This window comes from Alosa sapidissima, chromosome 1, assembly GCF_018492685.1.
Source record: "Alosa sapidissima isolate fAloSap1 chromosome 1, fAloSap1.pri, whole genome shotgun sequence".
Classification (NCBI taxonomy): Eukaryota; Metazoa; Chordata; class Actinopteri; order Clupeiformes; family Clupeidae; genus Alosa; species Alosa sapidissima.
Window position 1 is genome coordinate 13,163,870 of NC_055957.1, and position 22,594 is coordinate 13,186,463.

At 46.2% G+C, this 22,594-nt stretch overlaps 1 protein-coding gene and 1 long non-coding RNA gene across 2 annotated transcripts in view; one reads left to right on the plus strand and one right to left on the minus strand.

Annotated features, from left to right (window-relative positions):
* eif2b3 (eukaryotic translation initiation factor 2B, subunit 3 gamma) overlaps positions 1–18,344 on the minus strand; it is a 34,345-nt gene extending 16,001 nt beyond the window's left edge. Inside the window, 5 exon segments of the mRNA XM_042103117.1 lie at positions 6,601–6,712; positions 7,070–7,229; positions 15,382–15,539; positions 17,207–17,361; positions 17,991–18,344. Coding sequence (XP_041959051.1) covers positions 6,601–6,712; positions 7,070–7,229; positions 15,382–15,539; positions 17,207–17,354 — 578 coding nt within the window. The 5' untranslated portion in view covers positions 17,355–17,361; positions 17,991–18,344.
* LOC121718206 lies at positions 17,646–20,242 on the plus strand. Its single transcript, XR_006033877.1, has 2 exons — positions 17,646–17,701; positions 19,335–20,242. It is a non-coding gene; the product is annotated as an uncharacterized LOC121718206 (long non-coding RNA).
* The last annotated feature ends 2,352 nt before the right edge of the window (positions 20,243–22,594 follow it).

Below are 22,594 nucleotides of genomic sequence, written 5' to 3' on the forward strand. Positions count from 1 at the left end.
TCAGACGGCCTCAGAGTCAGTGCCCTCCCCCCCGTCAAAAGGCCCCCAGCGCTGCAACTGCTGCAGCTGGCCAGATGCCAAGGCTGCCAGACCCCCAGCAGCTTTACAGCAGGACACTGACACAACAGCAGGACACTGACGCAACAACGCTACTGCTGGAGCCATCCACAGACCTCCTGTGAGCAATCAACATGGCCCAGAGGGAGAGAGGGAGAAAGGAAGAGTGTGTGCAAGAGAGAGAGAGAGAGAGAGAGAGAGAGAAGGAGTAAGGAGGAGAGGGAAGTGAGAGAGTGAGGTGGGGTCTAGAGAGGGTGAGAGGGAGAGAATGAGGTGAGGGAGTGAGTGAGTGAGGGAGGAGAGAGGAAGAGAGAGGGAGGAGAAGAAGATGAGGGAGGGAGGAGAAGAGGATGTGGTAAAAAGAGGGAAAAACCCATCTCCAGGTAGAACAGAAACCAAAGCAGCACCTGTTGCAAAACTAACCTCTACCCAGTCACGACAGGCACACGGCTGCACTCGAGTAAGAGGACGTTGGCCGGCGAAGCCGCAGGATCTGGCCTGTATTTGAACGCTGGGCTCGCCTAACGCAAACCTGATGTGCTGAACTCACCCAGCGGTGTCCATCAGCGTACACATAGAAAGGCCGGGTGTTTGTGAGCGTTTTTTATTCGCCTTGTCTCCTTCTGCAAAACAGTGACAGATATGGCGAGGACGCTCCAGAGGAAAATAAAGCTGAAGAAACAGTAAGCTTCATTAGCGCACTAAATGGTCCCAGACTCTGGCCGTAAAAGTGGACAAGGCCAAAAATGACAGAGCGCCGTCTGTACATCGAGTTGAACACACCATTAAAAGTGCTGGATCCACCACTTCGCTGGGCTGCCATCAGTCATCAGCGGTGCAGCGGTTAACAACCTCACGGGGGTGCACAGTGCGTCTGTACAGTACATCTCTGCTCATGTTTGTCAGTATGAGTATGTATGTGTGTGTGTGTGTGTGCGTGTGTGTGTGTGGCTGAGCAGAGGGCCTCATCCCATCCTGCTGGAGACATTTATGATGCGCGAGTGTAAGAAAACCATGCCCTCCTGTCCCCCTGTGTGTGTGTGTGTGTGTGTGTGTGTGTGTGTGTGTATGAGGGGGCGCTGAATGCCCTCTGACACAATGGAGCATCGGCCGGCAGGACTGCTGCTGGCGCCAATCTGTAAACCAGATGGAGCCTCATATAAATCATGCCACGGAGGGAGGAGAGTATGTGTGCATCAGTGTGAGTATGTGTGAACGTGTGCATCAGTGTGAGTATGTGTGCATCAGTGTGAGTATGTGTGAGTATGTGTGAGTACGTGTGTGTGTTGGTGGGGGGGGGGGGGGGGGTTAATAAGCAGATTATGATGACTTCTGAGCTGTTCCACCAGGCCACAGCATGGGGCTCCTCATGCCGAATTCCTGAAAAGCAGGGAGGTGTGCTAACTGACAGAGGAATATTCCACCTCACACGACCACATATGGCTCCAGAATGTGCGCTCATACAGTACAGACACACAAACACACATAGGCACGGTATGGGCCAACAGGTTGCTGTAAGTGTATACTGAGCTGTGTGTGTGTGTGTGTGTGTGTGTGTGTGTGTGTGTGTGTGTGTGTGTGTGTGTGTGTGTAGTGTAGTGTAGTGTAGGCCAGCATCCAGGAGGAGAACGGCGAATAAAAGCATGACTGAGATTTATGGGAACACCCAACAAGTGACATCATGGTTTGGCACCTGTGAGAATGAGTGTGTGTCTGAGTGTTTGTGGGTGTGTGTGCGCACACATGGGATTGTGTGTGGGGCCGATGACTGTGTCTTTGAGGGGAAAACTGTAAATGTGTCTGTGTGTATGACTAGACATGCATGTGTGTGTGTGTGTGTGACTGTATGGTGACCATGGGCAGGGAATGTGTGTGTAAGTGAATGAGTGTGCGGGGCGGGGCTTTATGGGTACGAAGCTGTGCAGGGATCCAATACAGTAGAGTGCTGAGCTTGATTGAGAGGTGCTGCTAATGAAGTGGCCCAGGATTTAAAAACACCAGGCAATCAGACCAGGCTGGCTCAGGGCCTTATGATTTTCTTTACTGACATACACCATGCTAGCACGCTAACCTACAGTTGGCTGTGTGTGGCTAGTACTACCATGATGAAAAGAACAAAGAACATGAATGAAGTCTGTCTAGACTACTCCAGAGTGATCGGAACTGAACAATGTGATTAAGTCAATGCTTGCGGGGGCTTGTGTGACCTGCGCGACCTGCGCAATAAAAATCTGCAATACAAATGGCAAGTTCTTAGAAATGCAACTGTAGCGGTGATATTTAGCCAACCAATGTTGTTTCCTGCTCCTGATGGAAAACAGATTTTGGCACTAAATACTTTCTCATAACGTCTCGGTCCTCTGATGTCACTGGATTTCCTCACAGCTCTCCTCATTCCCGTTTGGATGGCTCACTACTGGCGTACAGAAGAAAGGGGAAAAAAGAAAGGAAAAAGAAAAAAAAAAAAAAGAAAAGAAAATAACAAAAGAAACATTCAGGAAAAGCCTGCCAGCCTGCATGTGAGTGAGCAAATGTGAGTGTGTGTATGTGTCTGTGTGTGACTCATTAATGGCTTAAATGGCTTACAACTAAAAAACTCTGACACACACACTCTACCCCCCCCCCCCCCCCCCCCCTTCTCTACAACTCCACATTGCGGTACAGTGAGGTCATGCACTCCAGAAACAGTCTTTTTTTTCTCTCTCTCTGAAGGGACAGAGGGAGCGTCAGAGTCAACAGCAGCGGCGGCAGCAGCAGCAACAGGGCAAATTGACTCAGGCCGCCGGGCTAGCCGGAGGGCCCGCGGCAAAACACCCGCTCCTTTGTTCTCGCCACTTGCCCCGGACCTCCGCACATAACAGCCTCGGGAGCGAAGAGGAGGGGAGGGGAGGGGAGGGAGGAGATGGGGGTCAAACTGTGCTCACATGCCCCCTGGGAGCAAATGGGGTATTCGTTCGATGCGGAGGTCCATCAGACACATGTGATTCCCACTCTATTTTGGACAAAGCAAAGTTTGCCCAGGACGTTATCGGAGGCGACGCTTTTTTTTTTGTTGCTGGATGAAGCATACGCTGTACGTCAGTGTGTAACGTCTGCACCGCACTCGGGAGGCCGGAGAGGCGGTGTTAACATGCTGGGGCTTGGGATTCTACCATCTGTAAAACCTTTACTGCATTTCTCACCGTGAGAGTTTAAAAACACACAGACACACACAAACACACATGTGCACACACACACACACTTTAGCTCTCAGTCAGAGGAAACTGAAAGGAAAGACTCTTCATCTGCCACCAATTTGAACAGGAAAGCAGAGCAAAAGTGTAGGTGAGCGGAATCGGTAGGAACCGTTCAGAACTGTGAAATCAATTCAAAGGTCAATTAGCATCACATGTGCGGCGTGTTCCCGGATCCCAGGTGGAAATGAGAGGCACGCGGTGAGGTTGTCCACAGAGCCGCCATTTTGGAGCACTAACTCGGAATAAACGGCATACAGCGAAAACAAACAAACTAGGAGAGCTCCGTATTTAGCCAAGTCGTTTCCCATCCACTTTTGGTAACTGGTTATTGGGGGGGTATTTCTATTCTTCTGTCGGGCAGACATCTGTATTGCCTCAAACGTGGGTGGGGGCTGCCCTGATGATTCAGACATGACACACATAAACACCCCAACACAATAAAAGCAGTTCTCGTTGGTGCAGGGAAAACAAACTAGACCGCTGGCGTGCGCACACACACACACACACACACACACGGTGTAACACAGATTGGCAGGACTGGCTGGGTAGTGGTGCTGGGGTCGGGAACGCCGCGCGCCAGCAGCCGACGCTGAGAGGTGAGTGTGCCTGCTCCGTCCTCGCTGTCTACGCTGTATAAATACATGGCAGACGCTTGCAGACGTCGAGACGACTTAGACAAACAAGGGCCGCAGGAGCCGGGAAGGGGGAGGCCAGACAGCTAGCTGCGCACACACACACAGGCACACGCGCACACACACACACACACACACACACACAGGACAGTGGTCCTCCGCAACCAGCCAGGTTAGGTCTGGGCTCGTGGTCATGCATAACCACAGACAGGCCTGGGGCAACACAAACAGCCGCCACAGGTGAGTCTAATTCGCTGGAGGTGTTGCCTTGGCGAAGGCCGATGGACATGTACGGCGTAATGAGACTAAACAGTTTAGAGGAAGCGCGTGTCATTTGTGTGCAAGTATGGACCGTACGCATGCTTTTAAACTGAGGCACAAGGCAGGACAGACTGTCTGTTGATATAGGTATGTGTGTATGTACTGTATGTATATACAGGCCTCTATGTGTGTGTGTGTGTGTGTGTGTGTGTGTGTGTCCATGTGCGTGTGTGGGCGCTTGTATTTGCAGCACGCTCACTCACTCACTCGCTCACAGCTGCTGCGGACCCTCTCGCCCTGGACAGGATTTACAGTGGCTCTGGCTCCCTGAAGTATTTACGAGCTCCTAACAGAGCTCGCTCCAAACGGACGCCTCGTCTGCCCGCTCCCGGAGCTCTCTGGCCCTAACGACACCAACGCCACCCCTCCCCAGAGGCAGCGCCGAGCGAGGGCCAGACCCAACCTGCCCGCTGGTGCCCTGGGGCACATGGTCCAGAGCAGCCTCCTCTGAGCAGCAGCACAACCCCGTGGGAAGGGGCCAAGGCTGATATGGGGTGAGACATTATATAAGAGAAAATGTACTTTGGGTGCAAGTAAGGTTAGAGATCAAGTAGTTGAATCCATAAGTAAGTAAGTATATATACTTTATTTATCCCGTGAGGGAAATTTGGTCTCTGCATTTATCCCAATCCGTGAATTAGTGAAACACACACAGCACACAGTGAACACACAGTGAGGTGAAGCACACACTAACCTGGAGCAGTGAGCTGCCTGCTACAGCGGCGCAGTGAGGGGTTAGGTGCCTTGCGGGGAGCAGTGAGGGGTTAGGTGCCTTGCGGGGAGCAGTGAGGGGTTAGGTGACTTGCGGGGAGCAGTGAGGGGTTAGGTGCCTTGCTTAATGGCACTTCAGCCAAGGATGTGGGCATAGTAGACCAGTGCTCAACCACTTCCCCGCCCACATTTTTCCTACTGGTCGGGGTTCGAACCGGCAACCCTTCGGGGTTCGAACTGGCAACCCTTCGAAACCCTAACCAGTAGGCCACGGCTGCTCCCACGGCTGATCCCTTCCATATGAATGGAAGAGATCACTAATATGAATGTATGCTGTGGCAATGGGAAATATATTTGTGCAGTACGTTCATACAGTACATGCCCGCATATAGAGATAGCACGTATGTAAATGTATACAGTAACAAAGGCAGTTATTTTAAACAAAGAACAAAGATGAGCCACATCACTGGCAGCCGAGCCCACTATGGCAGAAGTACATGGAGGTTGGCTAGAGAGAAATACACGGAAATGGGTGGAATTGAAAGAAACCAAGCAAGAAGAAAGACAGACAAAGTCAAAGAGTGAATGGTGAGGAGAGAGTTCCCGCTCTGCATTGTGAGGGGTAGGTCTGGCGTGGAGGAGAGAGCGGGAAAGAGCGCGCGAGCGAGCGCCGAGCAGCCAAAGCGGGAGCGAGTGCCGGCGCAGCCGTGGTAATTGGCAGGTCTCATGACGGGCAGGCGCAGGGAGGGCCGTGTTTTCATTCCATCCCACACAAACGCCGAGGTCAGCGCCGTGCAAGGCCACCATTGTTCTTGAGAAGTCTGCTTTAACGCCACTACCACCACTATGCCCCACCACACACACACACACACACACAGACAGCCCCACACACACACACATTCACAGACAGCCCCCCCCCCCCCACACACACACACACATGCAATGACAACTCTGTGGCCAAGGCTGGAGGCTTGATACATGAAGTATAACTTCATGTAACCGAGAACAGACTGATATTGTGGGTGTATTTCTCAGTGCACATGTGTGTGTATATTAGTGTATGTTTACACATGTGTCTAATGTGTGTGTGTGTGTGCGTATGTGCGTGTGTGCGGAGTTGAATAACCTGTTAATATACAACACAAATATTAATATCCCTATTTAGTTATTTTAAAACAGACGGAATCATGGTAAAAGTTCTCTTACCAAGTCACTGTTATCTTGCAGTCACAGTAAACAGTGGATCTGAGACATTTTCTTTGTTAGGTTTCAGGTAAAGTAAAGAGTGCGTTGCTAGAGACCCGTACAAGAAAGACCAGAAGTTATCCACCTTATGCTCTACAATAGATGATGCATCCTCAACGCAAATAACAAAATAACAACTGAAAAACACTGTCAGATGTTTGAATATATCAAATTATTTGGTATTTGTTGATTATTTGGTATTTGTGATATTTATTATTATTTGTTACACATCCCTAGTGTAAGTATGTGTGTGTGTGTGTGTGTGTGTGTGTGTGTGTGTGTGTGTGTGTGTGTGGAAACCCATGAGCTGAGAACTGTGGGCACCGGCAGCTGGTCATGAAGTGTGATGACTGTGGTGGGTGCTTGGGGTGCGGTGGGCGTTGGGCACTGGCACTCACTTGCGCATGATGGACTTCCTGAGGGTCAGGCCGTCCTCCAGGTCTGCCTCGTTGGCCATGAACAGAAGCCTCTTTCCCGTGCCGTCCACACCAACAAAGTCCCTCTGCTCGCCTGCGAGTTAAGCAAGAGCAGCGCAGACTGTTGGAGCATTGCAATCACATGTCGGGCGATTGCCCTGCAGTCGGCTTTATTTACGAAGCTACATCGATCAACCGTACAAACATCTTTCCTACGGTCTTTCATCATTGTGACGGATGCTTACCCATGCTGTTTGTCAGGGCAGACCTCGGACCTCTAGGTGCATGCAAATATTTGGCTAAACTGTTTGAATCGACATGCCAGAGTCACATTCAGGGCTAATGGAGTTTCAGATGGACTCCAAGCAGAAGCATTCTCTCTCTCTCTCTGTTTATCCATCGAGATAGGAAGGCCTGGAGATGGTTTGAATGGTGGAGGGAGAGGACCTACCTGCTTTCTTCTTGCCCTTCTGGCCAGGAACGGTCTCTGTGAATTCGTTGCTTTTGCTCATCAGCATGGCGAGGGTGGCGCTGTGGGCACGGAACAGGTCGACCACCTCGTGCAGCGCCACGTCAGTGATCAGGTCGCAACTCACCACCAAGATGTCCGTCTGCGGAAAAAAAAAGAAAGGAAAAAAAAAAAAAACATAGGACCTTCAGTGACCCATTCTAACAGACCATACAAAGAAATCCTACAGAAACAAAACTGTTTGCCAAATTTGTCAAATATTTTTTGTTTTATATACATATTTACATACATGTTACATATTATGTTTGGAACAAGCTATATGGTGGTACAAGGTAACGTGTTTTTTTGTTGCATATGTATTTTGGATTTCATCTGAAAAACTTTGTTACGGGCATTTGGACAGGACAACAGCAAACCAACTTCTCAGCGGACATCGAGAGCTCGTTACCATTTCCACTGCCTATATACAGCTTAACATGTGTGAGTGGGGCAAATACAGAGGATGTTCTACCCTACAGGCCAACCTGAATGCCTCTAGCACTTGTGTGCTAGTGCTGCTTAAGCAATCATATCTCCTACCACCAACTGTACAATATGCTCACAAACAACGGATTACCATGGGCACATAGCATGTTGTGCTGCATGAGATAAGATCACAATTTGAACCAAATGCACAGGAGAATGCACACACCCTTGATACAGCCAAGGTGGGCCTTCACACAAAGGGAACGATCAAACCAACTCTGATCCAGATGCAGATCCGGAGGTGAATGAGGCAGAATGTGAGATATAAAGTTATACGTCGGCGGTTTGTGCCATCTATAGTCATGTTCAAGCAGCGCATTCACAATACGAGGCACTGGCCCCTAAAAGTACCCTGGGTGAACCAAGACCAATCTGTAAGCACATTTGAATTGAAACGGCGGATCCGTCATTAAAGCCCATTTCCAAATCACCAAAAACCTAGGAGCCAATTGCAAGCGCTTATGCGGTATGGATTGGACTTCAGACGGTTGGTAATGGTATTGCTGATGGCTGTGCTAATGCCGTCAGTTTTAAATGGCACAGACGTGTATTTCCTTTGAAATGGAGAAAAGAACTACATGTAAAACCTTCATTTAGAAGATAATTACTTGCTTTACTTCAACAGAGTTTAACTAATATCCAAAGCCACTTGTTCTGGTGTCAGTCAGGCTACCGTAAAGCACTATTTGCATGTAAAGGGCAATATTGCAAAAAAAAAGTGCAAAAATATATTTGATCACCATCACACTCTTTTTCACACTCTCAGATTCACTTTTTTCCCCCCCAGAAAAATCAAAACCAACTGACACAAATGCCAATAGGGGAAATTTGTTTGGAGATCTGCCCTAAAGTCAAAACAGATAAAAACAAGTAGGGACACACCAAGGCAACGCACGGTCAAAAGACTATAGCTCTATGCAGAAAAGACAAACTTCTGTAGCAATAACACACTCGTAACAACACAGCTCATTCTGAGACTTCAAAACACGGCATGAGAATTAGGGAGAGGAAAAAAAAACAAGTTTACATTTTCAGAGACTACAAACTCCTAAACAAAGCCAAATAACACACACGTTGCAGAGGAAAGGGCAGTATGTACAAACAACGGGACCAGCTGTGGTCTCGGAACACAAGAGTTGATGTACTGGAACAGTCTGGGGTCTTTTGCTATCAACTAAACAATATAGCTTACATCTCCCAAACAAGCTGCAGCCCAATTCCGCACTTGGCACGCAGCTCTCCTCCATTTTGCTGTCATGGGGGTTTAAACTCGCTGCTTTATATGGTAGAAATGAAGACGTGCAGGATTCCTGACGAGTCTGTAGGCCATCTCCGCATGCGGAATATGTGCAGACATGATGCACAAGGGCCCCTGCGGTCACATGGTGAAACATTGAAGTGTATGAGTGGGAGTGTGTGAGTGTGTCTGTGTGTGTGTGTGTGTGTGTGTGTGTGTGTGTGTGTGTGTGTGTGTGTGTGTGTGTGTGTGTGCGCGCGTGTGAGAGAGAGGGAGAGGGAGAGAGAGAAGAAGCTGCTCTGTATTTCGCTTGACGACAGTCACAACACACCCTGGGTTTACAGCATGGCTGCGTAGCTGACGTGAGTGCGAGTGTGTGTGTGTGTGTGTGTGTGGGGGGAGTGGTGGGGGATAGGGGAGTCAACGAAGGGCCCTCTTTGATAAACACTGTTGCTCTCCTGACTGCAAACCCCACGTGTGTGTGTGTGTGTGTCCGTACCGATATAGATGGAGGTGAATGGTTGTGTGAGTGAGCTTGTAGCGTATGTGTGTGTGTGTGTGTGTGTGTGTGTGTGAGTGTGTGTGTACTGGGAGGGGAACCGGTGATAAATCCTGCTTGCGTTCGCCATTGTTTCTGTTTGAGCTGTCTGGTTCCCATCTGGTCTGCCCATCTCGAGCCTGTGGATAAATAAACAGGGGAGCGGGACCCGGGCGCGGCCCCGTAAAAGCGTGCCTGGCTCTGGGAGAGCTGCATGCCTCATTGGGGAGGCCTGGGGAGAGAGGCCCCGCCGGGACGCTCCACCATTCTCCGCTCCACGCTAGTCTGCGGCCCTCTCAACAGCACAGCACAGCACAGCACAGCACAGCACAGCGTAGCGTAGCGTAGCGTAGCGTAGCGTAGCATAGCCCTGCTCTGCTCAGTTCAGCGACTGGGCAGCAGGCCCAAGAACAGCTCTGAAGCCCTCTCTCGCTCTCCCTCTCTCTCACTCACACATACACGTACACTCACACACACACAGACTCTCTCACACATGGTGAACAGATAGCATAGACAGAGGGCGGGCGGGCGGGCGTGTGTGTGTGTGCATCCACTCCATGCTACTGAGGAGCAGCAGACTCCCTCCTGCCGCTTCTACTACCAGTGTGAACCCAGATTGCTGGCCCCACAGTGCTACGTTAAACTGGCCTGAAAAAGCGCTGGAGCTGGGGCGATGTTGATAAATGAAGGAGCAAGAGAAGTGTGCGTGTGAAAAACGGAGAACCGCTCAACATTTGTTTCTCTACAGAGGCACAGGAAATGTCTTGGCTCTCGCTATGTTCCCCCTTTTTTTCCCTTGTTTGGTCCAAGTAATGTGAAGCTATTGATACAATAATTTAAAAAAGCATGGGGGGGGGGGGGGGGGTTCCTTCCCTACACAGACCTCACACCACTCAGCCCCTAACATGAGAACTCATTTAAGGGACCTCCTGACATGAGAACTCATTTAAGGGAGACACTGTCCAGCTAAATGTCACCCAAAGTCAACCCAACGTCTCCAAGTCTGCCTGTGTGCAGTAAACGGATACACAGCCATAACTCTGAACAGTTCAGACTTTCATAGCTGCGCTGCTATTTTTATGTGGACCCAACAAGTGGCCATAGGGTTTCTTTCTCTCTCTCTCCCTCCCTCTCCCTCTCTCTCTCTCTCTCGCTCGACCATCAATGCTGGGAGAGGGCTGGTGCTACTGCCCCCACTCCCTCCTCCCCCCACCACCCACAAGCCTGTGGACTCCCTTTTGACGCTGGAGTGGGCGTCAGCGGGGGGTGGTGGTGGTGAGGACTCATCTGACGGGGGAGCTGGTGCCTTTCAGCAGGGCCTGATCTGCACTACACTGCACTGCACTGCACTGGCTGCCTGGGGCCCGGCTGGCTGGCTGGCTGGCTGGCTGAGTGGGTGGGTGTGTGGGTGGGTGAGGTCAGGCCACCCACAGACAGCTGTGGTTCTGCCTGGCTGCCCCCCAGGCCCCTACAGCCCGCCAGGTGAGACCACCCAGGAGGAGAGGATGTGAGAGGATAAGAGGGAGAGAGAGGGAGAGAGAGAGGGGAAAAAGACAGAGAATGAAGGCGGAAGAGAACAATCCATGCAATCTAACAGGAAGACCTGCTTTTTCCTGTTGCTTCATCACACATGCAGCCTTGAGCTGTTGAGGCGACAACTGATACAAGCTCTCCATCTCCCAATCTTTCTCTCGCTCACACACACACACAAAGTGATTCATGTGGCTTCTTGCTCTCCTCTTATTGCCAACGTATTCAACTCCAACTGCAAATAATAATTAAAGAAAAGGAACAGAAACAGTAAGAGGGCATACCATCAGCAACACGCAAACATGTTTTTCACTGGGTTCTGTCATTTCATAACCACAGCTTGGCTGCAAACACAAGCACAAAGGAGAAAGTTGGAGTTGTTTGTACCAAGCCTAATGGTTTAATAGGAGCAGGCTATAGCAGAATGCTGTTGCCGTCAGATGCTCCTAGCATGGCTTCAGCTGCTATTGCTTCTGTGGAACTGATGGTCGAGAGAGAGAGAGAGAGAGAGAGAGAGAGAGAGAGAGAGAGAGAGAGAGAAAGAGAGCGCAAGAGAGAGAGAAAGAAAGAAAGAAAGAAAGAAAGAAAGAGAAAGAGCGAGAGAGAGAGAGCTGGGTGGAGCCCTGGTGGATACAGTAGGTAGGGGATTACGGGCCCCCATGACTCCGTCCCATCTCTCATCGCGTAGCGAGCTGTTCGTGCACTGGGGGGCTTCTGCAACTCAATGCTCTTAATCTCCCGTTTTCTCAGCGGGATTAGACAATAAATGTAGCTATCTGCCGCGACCGCTCGGCAAGCTCCGGCAGGCCTGCCACCGCTCTCCTGCGCCGGGCTCACCGGCACTCCGTTGTGCTCGCCATGTTTACTAAAGGGGAAGGTTAATCTCCTTGCTATGAATGCATTCATGAGGGCTTTTAATGTGGCGTCTCTTTTCTCTCTCTCTCTCTCTCTCTCTCTCTCTCTCTCTCTCTGTGTTTTTTTGTGTCTTACGTGCTCCGTGACACACTGCAAGAAGCCCAGAGGATCGGTCTTTCCGATGGTTTGGGTGCTTCTGACTCAAATTAAGGGCAGAAGGAATGAGAAGGCAGAGAGGGAGAAAAAGAGAGAGCGAGAAGAGACGCAGAACCGCAGCACGGAACGGAGCACGCATTCTGACCTCACTGTGACCCTTAAAACGGACCGACCAAAGCACAGATGTGATGACATCCCTCGAAAATTTTCCTGCACATGCAACTTAAAAAAAACACACACACACACACACACACACACACACCACACACACACCACACGCAGACACACACACCAACGCACACACAAAAAAATCTGGAGTAGGGATGGTTTTTTGGGGGGACCAGGAGGTCGACTCCCCCGTCCACAGGCCAGTGGTGGGCTCCTGCTGACATCATCTGTTTGGAAACGGCAGGGGGAAAGCCACAGGACTGTAGCCATGGCGCTATGTGTATGTGTGTGTGTGTGTGTGTGTGTGTGTGTGTCCACATGTTTGTGTATGGAGTAGGGAGGACTGCTGCGTTTTCAGCAGGTGAAATGAGGCAATTCGCCGGACCAAGTCGGCGCGGAGCGGACCAGGGAGACGCAGGAACGCAGGAACGCAGGAACCCACGGATCAGTGGTCGCCCAGCAGCACACAGGATCTGCAGCCGTGCTGCCGCTGGGCCGCCCCGCTGCGCTGCGGCCCCTGTCCGTCCACGCCTGGGCCAGCTGAAGCGCCGGCCACCCGCCACTCTATGGGCCCATTCAGTGGAGCGCCACGCTCCACATACTGCAGCACACACGGACACATACTCGCATGCGCGCGCACACACACACCATCTGTCTGTCACATGCTCACATGTACACCCACATACCATTCACTCACACATATACTCACACAAACATACAGACACACAGACACACACACACAGACACACAGACACACACACAGACACACAGACACACACACAGTCCTCCTCTCCCTAGCATTCTCTCTCCTTCAACCCTCACACATGCCTAGCCATACACACTCTGACACTCACCTCTCTCCCTCCTTCCTCTGTAAAACACACACATGCACGCACACACATACAAGCATCTACACAGACACACACACACACGTGTACTATCCCGGTTCACACAGTGTCGCTCTGTGAGGCCATTTGTTAGTTTTTTTCCAGGCTGTCAAATTATCAGTCATCCAGAGAGCCTCTAGCTGACTCTGTGCCCTGCTGAAATGCCGGAGTCGTAAATCATACCCTAATCATCGAGCCAGACATGCCAGCTATTCAGCAGAGATGCTACTGAAACTCATCCTCAACACCCACACCCATACCCACACACACACACACACAAACGTCAAGCAATTGAATAGTGCCAGTTGTACGTTCTGGCTATTAAAGATGTTTTACACAAGATTGATTGCCTGTGATGGTTCCACCATCTCCACACGCACATATACACACACTCACACTACATTACCATTCATTCCTGTGTAAAACTCACAAAGAGAATAACAAAAATGAACCTAACCTAACCATTCACATAAGACATTCAAACATGACTGTTTTAATTGTTGATACAACCATTTTAAAAAAATCAAAAATTGTCCAAAACTAAGACCATTAGGCACTACTCCTCTGATCGTGGAACTAAGGAGCACACGTTGTGACTGTTGGGTATTCTATGATTCCCACTGAGAGGACCTGGGCCTGCTGCAGTGCCCACTAACAGGTGTGCAGAGCTCCCAGCCAATCGAAGGCAACTGCTGCGTATGGCGCTGGTTACAGACAAATGGTGATTTCACGCTGGAGTCCTCCATTAGCTGGCCGAGTAAACAGCTGAGGAGCATCCAAAATAAGCAGACCCTATGTGGCCTCCCTGCCTCTGCGCTTCACTAGGGGCGTGCTTTGCCAACCTGCAACTCTAGATCTACTGCTGTGGTTTTGGTACTGCGGGAAATACAACTGCTGAACCTCTGAGCACCCAACGCCTCAGATATACCATTTATTTATGTTTTGTGTCTATGAATAAACACACACACACACACACAATTTCAAGATCAAAGTAAGTACTTGACATTATCCACATGTGTGTGTATTTCAAAATATGTGCTTATGTTGGATAACTGTATGTTCCTCTCAGTCACTAGACTTAGCAGCCCCTAGGCAATTGGATAAAGAAGTGCATTAATACTATTTGTTGGCACATAATTTTCAGTCTTTCAGTTATTTTCTCAAATTGACATTTCATTTTAAAACTACACCACTTCAACACATCATATTAACAAAATGTTAATGTGGGCAGAAAACTGGACCACACAAAGACATTCTGTACTGTGATGTCAAAGAAAGACTTATCATAATTGTAATGGAAATGGTGGGTATTTGCAATACAGGCCAAATTTCCATCAGACATAATTTCAGAAACATAGCTGACCTGGTTGAACTTACTTAGCAAAGGAAATGCTTCAGATATGAACTAAGTAACAACCTCCCAACAAAATGTCCAGGTTCAACATCTGAACATCATAATAACTAAAAGGAACAATAATAAACACTTAACAAGTATTGTATAAAAAACATATTTTCAGATGTCCAGTCCAACACCTATAAAACTGGAAGTATACATATCTAAAAATTGTCAATGACTAGAAGCTATGATTTTTTTTTTCCTTCAATGCATGTGCAGTAGATAAAAAAAAAAGACATTTAAGGAGGGTTTAATTTGTAGGCCTTGTGAAACAAAGCACTTACCCCGATTGTGAAACTACCTACATGCTCAGTGCACATTATATGCAATAACAAATGCATTATACCAGAGGTGCGTTCAAATATGCAAACATAGACGAACGTTTGCAAACAATTTTCTGTTTGCCTTGAGTTTTCCGCGAACGTTTGCAAACCCTTACAAACAATTTGAGGAGGTTGTTCTCCGCGAACATGTTGGGAATTGGATGGAGAGTTACCATTGAGATGGAATGTTTACACAAAATTGTTCAAATTCATCTGGTCATATAAACATTTTCGCCGCAAACGCTCGCCTCTGTTCAAGGAATTTCTGAATCAGTAACTCAGTAAACTGCACACATCATTACTGTGCATTACTGAACGTGTGCGCGCTATATAGAACTAAAATATCCAGCAGGGTTTCTTGGTGGTACAAAATGACATAATGGTAGAAGAAGCAGCTTAATTCTGTTTCTTCTACATGGATTGAAGTTAAAGTTAAAGTTGATTGGTATTTGGCAGACGCTTTCATCTAAAGCGTCACAGACTGGCAACGGCAGGTCGACAGAATGTCAGTCGGTGACATAACCGTTTCTCCACCACACCCAGACTTAAGCCTAGTCCAAGACTAAAAGCATTACTCAATGGAAATGTTCATTCAAGCGCTCCTTTAGTCTGGCCTTAATTCATGTAGAAAAGACAGCTCTGAGGGATTGGGACGAGGCTGCATTACTGTATTGTTTACCTTAATCTTCTGTTGTATGTGTCGGAGGGCGTCGGCGGTGCCCATGTCTGCCTCCTCCTGGATGCACACCACGTCCAGCTTCAGTTTCCCGTCCAGCTTCAGCTTGGGGTCTGTGCTCAGTGCCTTCTGCACTTCCTTTGTGGTGATGACTATGACCTCTGGAAGAGGACACACAAGCTCATTAGTCTCTAAAATTACAGTCTGCATTTAACCTCCAAGACTGAGGGAATTCAGCAGGTCATCCCCTACAACTATCATTGTGGGGGGCATCCGTGGCCTACTGGTTAGCGCTTCGGACTTGTAACCAGAGGGTTGCCGGTTCGAACCCCGACCAGTAGGAATGGCTGAAGTGCCCTTGAGCAAGGCACCTAACCCCTCACTGCTCCCCGAGCGCCGCTGTTGTTGCAGGCAGCTCACTGCGCCGGGATTAGTGTGTGCTTCACCTCACTGTGTGCGGAGTGTGTTTCACTAATTCACGGATTGGGATAAATGCAGAGACCAAATTTCCCTCACGGGATCAAAAGAGTATATATACTTATACTATGTATTGGGGATGTAAATAAACACAGAAAATGAAAAAGTTGATGAATCTTTACCAGTACACATCTATGTGTGCAACAAAGTCCTACAGACTTTCTCAATTTGGTCTTTGTGAATTACAGGCTGACTTTTTTTTTTTTCTCTCAATCCAGCAGTGGGGAAGAGAGAGCGTGAGCCAAACGGGAAAGTCTTGTCCCAAGACCCTGATTAAGCAGGCAGGTTTGCAAGAAAACGTTTATGTAGTTACTGTAGTTTGTGCGAGGACTTGTAAAAAGCTAATTGCAGGGCCTTGCTGGCAGACTGGCTGTGAACAGCGCGTTGACTGAGCCACATATAAAGAGCCATAGAGCCAAGCGGCTAAAGTGGCCAAGGCCTGTGCTCAGATCAGCCTGGCCGTGAAATCTAACAGCACAGGGAGATCTGCTAAAGAGCGTGAGACCTGTGACACAGACAGGCAGTTTAACTGCTTACACCATTACTGTGCATTACGGAACGTGCACTATAAACAAAAATAAAATATTCAGCAGGGCTTCTTTCCATGACTTAAGAACCATTTAAGGCTATATGGGAGACAGCAGTACATGAATAATGGCTGTTCCCTAGTTATGGACTTAACACCTCACAGGTTAAATTGGCTAATTTTCACATACTCCATTAACTTAAAATTCTTCTGAGCTTCCTTCTGCTGTTAGAATGCTGCTCCCCAAAATAGTGCTGTAGTAACTAAAGGAAATGTTGAAAAGCGTTCTTTCCCTTACCAAACAAGGTGACAGAATTTGCAAGCTATTGTTTAAACTGCATATGCCTGCAGTGATTTATCTGAAGGATAATAATTGAGAATTCTTAATTCATGTATGGAAACTGGCCCACTGGTACAATATTGGCAGCGTTGCATCTTCCTCGTCAGTCTCTCTTTTTATTTTGCACGCATCTTCCCAAAGTATCGCATTTGTAGAAAAGCCTTACATTGTCAGTCACATATAGGCAATATAGACCAAAATACATATACATACAATATTTGCTTACCCTATAGGGGGAAAAAACTGAAGGAAACAGTGAATCTGAGGTAAAATTACATATTTCATAGGCCAAAAATTGCTCTATATTGTTGTGCAGTTAATACTTCCCTACAATAAAATCAAGACACACACACAATGCATAGGTCCACTGATCTATTGACACTATTCTCTCAGAACAGCAACCTAAAAAAAAGGCTTTATTTTGTACAATAAAAAAAATTAACAAATTGCCCTATACATTTCAAATGTCATAATAGTTGTATTACCTTCAAATCCAACTCTCTCTAGTAGGTTCAGTGGGTACCAAATAAGGGGTTTATTCCCAACAGGTAACAGGGGTTTCGGTGTGTTGTAGGTGAGATCCATCATGCGAGACCCACCACCAGCGGCCATCAACACCGCCTGCAATTCCATTTCACATCTAGGAAGCAAGTGAGAAGCACACTGTGTTGGTAACTAACTACAGCTAAGGCTACTGGCACACTGTCGTTCAGGTGTGTCACACTTAGACATCACATCATTTCATTTCATCAAGAAAATCTGTTGACTTTTGCTATTACTGTGGTGACGGTCAGTGTTTGTGTATTACTGTTGTTTTGTTTATGTTCTTAAACTTTCAATAAAAAGTAAATCACAAAAAAAGAACAGAAAATCTGCAAGTTAAATATCGGGCTGTTGCAGACCAAGCGCTATCAAACAAAGTTGCAACGTTAAATGTCGACCCACTGGCTGTCAGTGCGCTGCTTACGGACTTACACCGGGTAGGCTAACTTCATGGTGCTTCATGTGACACGAGTGCTAACGTTATATTTACTTGTTTCCATTCAGACCGATCTCTGGGGATAACCGAAGGCACGTGGAAAGAAATAAGCAACATAGTTAAGTAACGTTAACGTTAGAATTAACATCTGGATGAGTAACATTAGCTAAATAACTTTCAGATGTTAACGTTAGCGAACCCAATTAATTAGCTAGGAGATAGGGAAAAGTGCCATATCACGGTCTAGTTATGAGTTTCAACTGATACACGAACATACATTGTTTACTTACCCGTTGTCAGTCGATGTCAACAATTATAAAACACACTGACTCCAGCTGCTTCAGGTAACGTTAGCTTGTTAGCAAATAGACCTGTCTCAGTGAACCAAGTGGGTTTAGTAGGCTAGCATTGTAGCAAACATGTGAGGAGGCAACGTTGCTAGCTAACTAGCTCGCAGAAACGCTGGCGAATCCTCTATAATCTAATTCCGGTTATTATGAGTATCAATAGTGATAGGGATGTCGTCGACGATAACAGTTGTTCAGGACAGTTGAATTAGGCTCAAATTTTCAAGTTTTATTTACTGTCTACGGCGTTGCAAGATATGATGACATGGGTACGGCACTTTTAATATTACCTGATAGAAACGTAAGTCAGTATAAATAGTTCCGAGCTACTGGCAAATCACAATGAAGTTTGTTACACAAGTAGCCAAAAAAATAAGCCACCGAAACGCATCATGGTTATAAGATAACTTAACTTGATTTATTTACAGACTCAAAGTCCAGATAAAAAACATATACATATTTAAAATAGAACATAAATGAGTGATTTTAATCATCCATTTTACCACCCGCATGCCGTCATGATGCAAAGCCCGCCATAGGTTAAAATAGATTTTACACAGTCAAAACCATATTGTGTAATATTTGACAGGGAAAATAACTTACAGTATTCTTACATGCTATAACCAACAATATCAGTTTTGTACAAAAAATGTAAATGTGGACTCATCAGTCACTATCATACAAGCAACATTGTGTTGGATTACACAAGATTAAAACATATTCATTGTGTCTGTTTCATGCATCCTTCAAATAGCTTTCAAACTCATTTTAAGGATACAGTAAGTAATTAAAACATCTGAAGAGTTTGGTTCCAAAACGCTATATATTAATTTTTGAAAACTAGTCATGCTATTTAATTGTGGCCTATTTCAGGTAATATCAATAAAATGTCAGTGCTGTTGTTTTGATTGAGTAAAGATAAATCAAATAACAATACCCAACTACATTTCCACTGAAATTACAAAAAGTACAAAATGAAAACAAATGATTTATGAAAATTCATTAAAATGGAGGATATAGTGTTTTGGATCAAAACTCTTCATCTATTCAGGGTAAAATTAGGATATCCGACATTGTTACTGAACGAAGCAGGCTATTAAATAAAGGTAATAAATGCTGCAACCACAACTATGTGGTTGCAGAAATAAAGTAAAATAAAAAATAACTTGTGGGTTGTGTATTAAAAATGATCTCTGCCAGAAAACTGTATCTGATGGACAGTATACAGGGTGACCATCAAACATTTTCTTTGCTGACATCCTTTATTTTTCACTCTTGCTTGTGCAGATAACCCTCCAATCACCTCTCCACAGTCAACAGACATGGCTGAAACCCCAATTCACAGACCGCCGATCTAACAGCAAATTGAACTCTGGGAATGTGGCTTGGCTTTGTTTTCCCTGGACAGGAGATGAGCTTCATTGGTTGCTGCCTGTAGAGGAAACTTTGGAATAACAGGGTGGGCAGGCAAGGCAATAGACTATGCCTGAGAGAGAGAGAGAGAGAGAGAGAGAGAGCATATGGTTGTTGATGACTTTTATATAAGCTAATGGTCTCAAGCCAACTTTCAAGACATTTATCCAAAGTTATAGGTAAAAAAACACCCATTCCAGAGTGCATTTTGTTTTCACATCAACTTTTCTGCCTCTCAACAGAGAGACTCTCTCAGTGAAAGAGTGCATTAATACAGCCCTAATGCAGACCACCCTGGTAATCCTGTGTGGATGACATGACCAAAGTTTACCATCTGGCAGGTGGCTCTTCAGCAAATTTAAGCAATTACGTACACAGCATGAATAGACCACTGACTTTTTGCCAGTGGAATCTCATTAAATGATCATAAACAAACAGCTTAGAAAAACAAGTTTTAGCGACATTAGCATTTTTATGCCCAGCTAAACACACAATTTTACCTTTCATTTGACGATGTCAAGGTGATGTTCAGACCTTCCTGGAACGGAGCATGATGCTAGCAAAACTTTTTTTTAAAAGATAGCAAATTCTTCAGATGTTTTGCCATATTTACGCTGAGAATAATGTAGCATATGACCATTGTAGGCTATGTTCCTGGTGATGGATACCTGGTAGCTGACAAATAAATATGAGCCTTTCAATGGGCTATATCTGGGAGATTTTCATTATTAAAATAAATTCTGTTTTGGCAAGTATAGAAAAATATATGTTTTGGGGAAATACATTTTTTCTTGTCATTTCTGATGATTTGACTCTCCAATGAATTTTCCAGGTCTCTTCACCTACAATCTGGCAATCCCTACTGGGGTTATATGGCAATAAGACTTTTTTACATTCTAATAACATCTTATTCATCTGCCTTTACAAGCTGTTCCCTACACGCAGATGGCATCTTTTTTGTCATTAAAAGTGGGCCCTGGTTCAAAACAGGCCTGTCATAAAAGTCAGCCCATGCCACTGACACTTTTCCAGCGATTATCCTCTGGTCTTTTTACAGCGCTCTCCCATAGACTTTAAGTCCATGCAGGAATGAAGACTAAAAGCTGGAACAGGCCCTTATTGATTGTCTTAATGGTGATAGGTAGTGCAGAGACAGACAGGAAATGTGGCGCAGGTGTCAGGCTATGGAGCCCAGCCCTGCAGCAGCCTGCGTCGTGAGGGGCCTGCATACTTTCAGCATGCAGTGGAAAACCTGTCCCCAGCTTTTGATCTTTATGCTTACAAATAAAAAAAGCCACAGATGGTATTCTTGATGTTGACCGTTACAAAATATATTTTTTAAATTTATAGACACTATATTGTTGTGTAGTGTGAAACTATGCCTGCAAGTGCAACAGCAACCTTTTTAGTGCAGCACTTTTGATTTGGTAGATAGTTGACTAAAAGCATCAAGAAAATGCATGAGTCCTTGTGATGCCATACAAAAGTTTCCCTGTTCACACAATAAATTCTCTGTGATTGCAAAATAATAGTATAAAAGCAATATTCTCCTATTTCTAATAGTGGAAAATCACTTTGATATTTAGACAATGCAAATACAAGTACAAGGCATCTAATTACAAATCATAACCATTACAAATCCATGAGGCCCTGAACAGTGAAATACAATATAACATGAAGTGCAACATAAAGGCTGCCTCCCAACACATGAAATTGAAAGCAGATAAGAGTGATATAGACAGATAAGGAGGGCAAGCCATCAAATTGTAGACTACCACAGACTTGAAGCGCTGCCTTGATTTGCTCTGATTTCCTATTCCTGGCCAAAGCAGCCCTTGTAAATCATTCTCAATTCCTTTAAACAAGCCAGTTGGATTAGGTTGGTTTAGATCATAAACATTCACGGGGCCAGACCACCCAGAGAGCGAGTCGAGTCTCGGGCCTGACCGCCGCCTCCCCGTGAGCCACAGCGTGGCCGAAAGCACAACACACTCAGTGTGGTTTGTGTTTGCGCCACTTCCAGGGCCTCGAGAGCACCAGGACCCCAGCTGCCATGGAAACAAAAACACCCTGCCCCCCACCCCTTGCTCATTCACGGTCAGCCACCGATAGACTGTGACATAGATAAACACGCTCCGGTCCACGGACCATTCTCCTCTCCCACACTTTTAAAACTCTCTCTCTTTGTGTGCGTGCCTGTGTGTGTATATGTGTTTGTGTGTGTGTGTGTGTGTGTGTGTGTGTGTGTGTGTTCCTCTGCCGTAAAAAAGAGAAATGTTGGGACGCGTGTCACTCACTGGGCTTTGCAGGACTGGTTCACAGACATAATAATACAGAAAATGCAAAAATTCTTGTCGGGACATGTCAAAGGAGCATGAAAACATTTCTTTATCGTCTGCCAGGGAGATTAAGGGAAGAAGAAGTGGTGATGTGTGAGGCCAGCTTTTCAGCTCTCTCAACCACACAGGAGATGTGATGGGAAAGGACACAAAAGACACATGGTTTTTATTATTCAACACTTACCAAAGAATCAGCCTCAACATGTTGGACAGAATTGGAGTGCATGATGACTTTACAGATTTAACCAATAGCAGAATGCATTCATAGGAACTCATAACCAATGCACACATACAGGCCAGCTACATTTATTATCTATATATGTCTGTATATGAAAAAGCTAAGGTATTTATGGTCATATGTTATCGACTGTTGTGTTTAAAGAGCCATCCATATCGCTAATTAATAATCAGTCTGGTCAGATAACAGTATCTGTTCTTGATATATGTTTGTTGTATGTAGCTGATTGGGATGAAGGGCAATGTTGAAAAATGTCTCCTTATGCATATTTAGACATGTGGGACCCTGCGTCCTCCTCAGACTATTCAGTGCATAACAGGAGTTTCTGGAATCTCTTACCTACGGAGCTCCCGAATTGACCATGGTGAGAATATTATCTTTTTAGAGATGGAAATTTATTTTTTACTTTTTATTTTTTACTATTTTTACTTTTCTGTTCCTTAGCAATACTTTTGACTTTGTGAGGGAGCTATTGCAAGGGAATGCAAAACGTATTGCGAGGGAACACAAAAGGGGTTTCAAAATAAATTCCCACCTCTGAAAAGATAATTCCCATC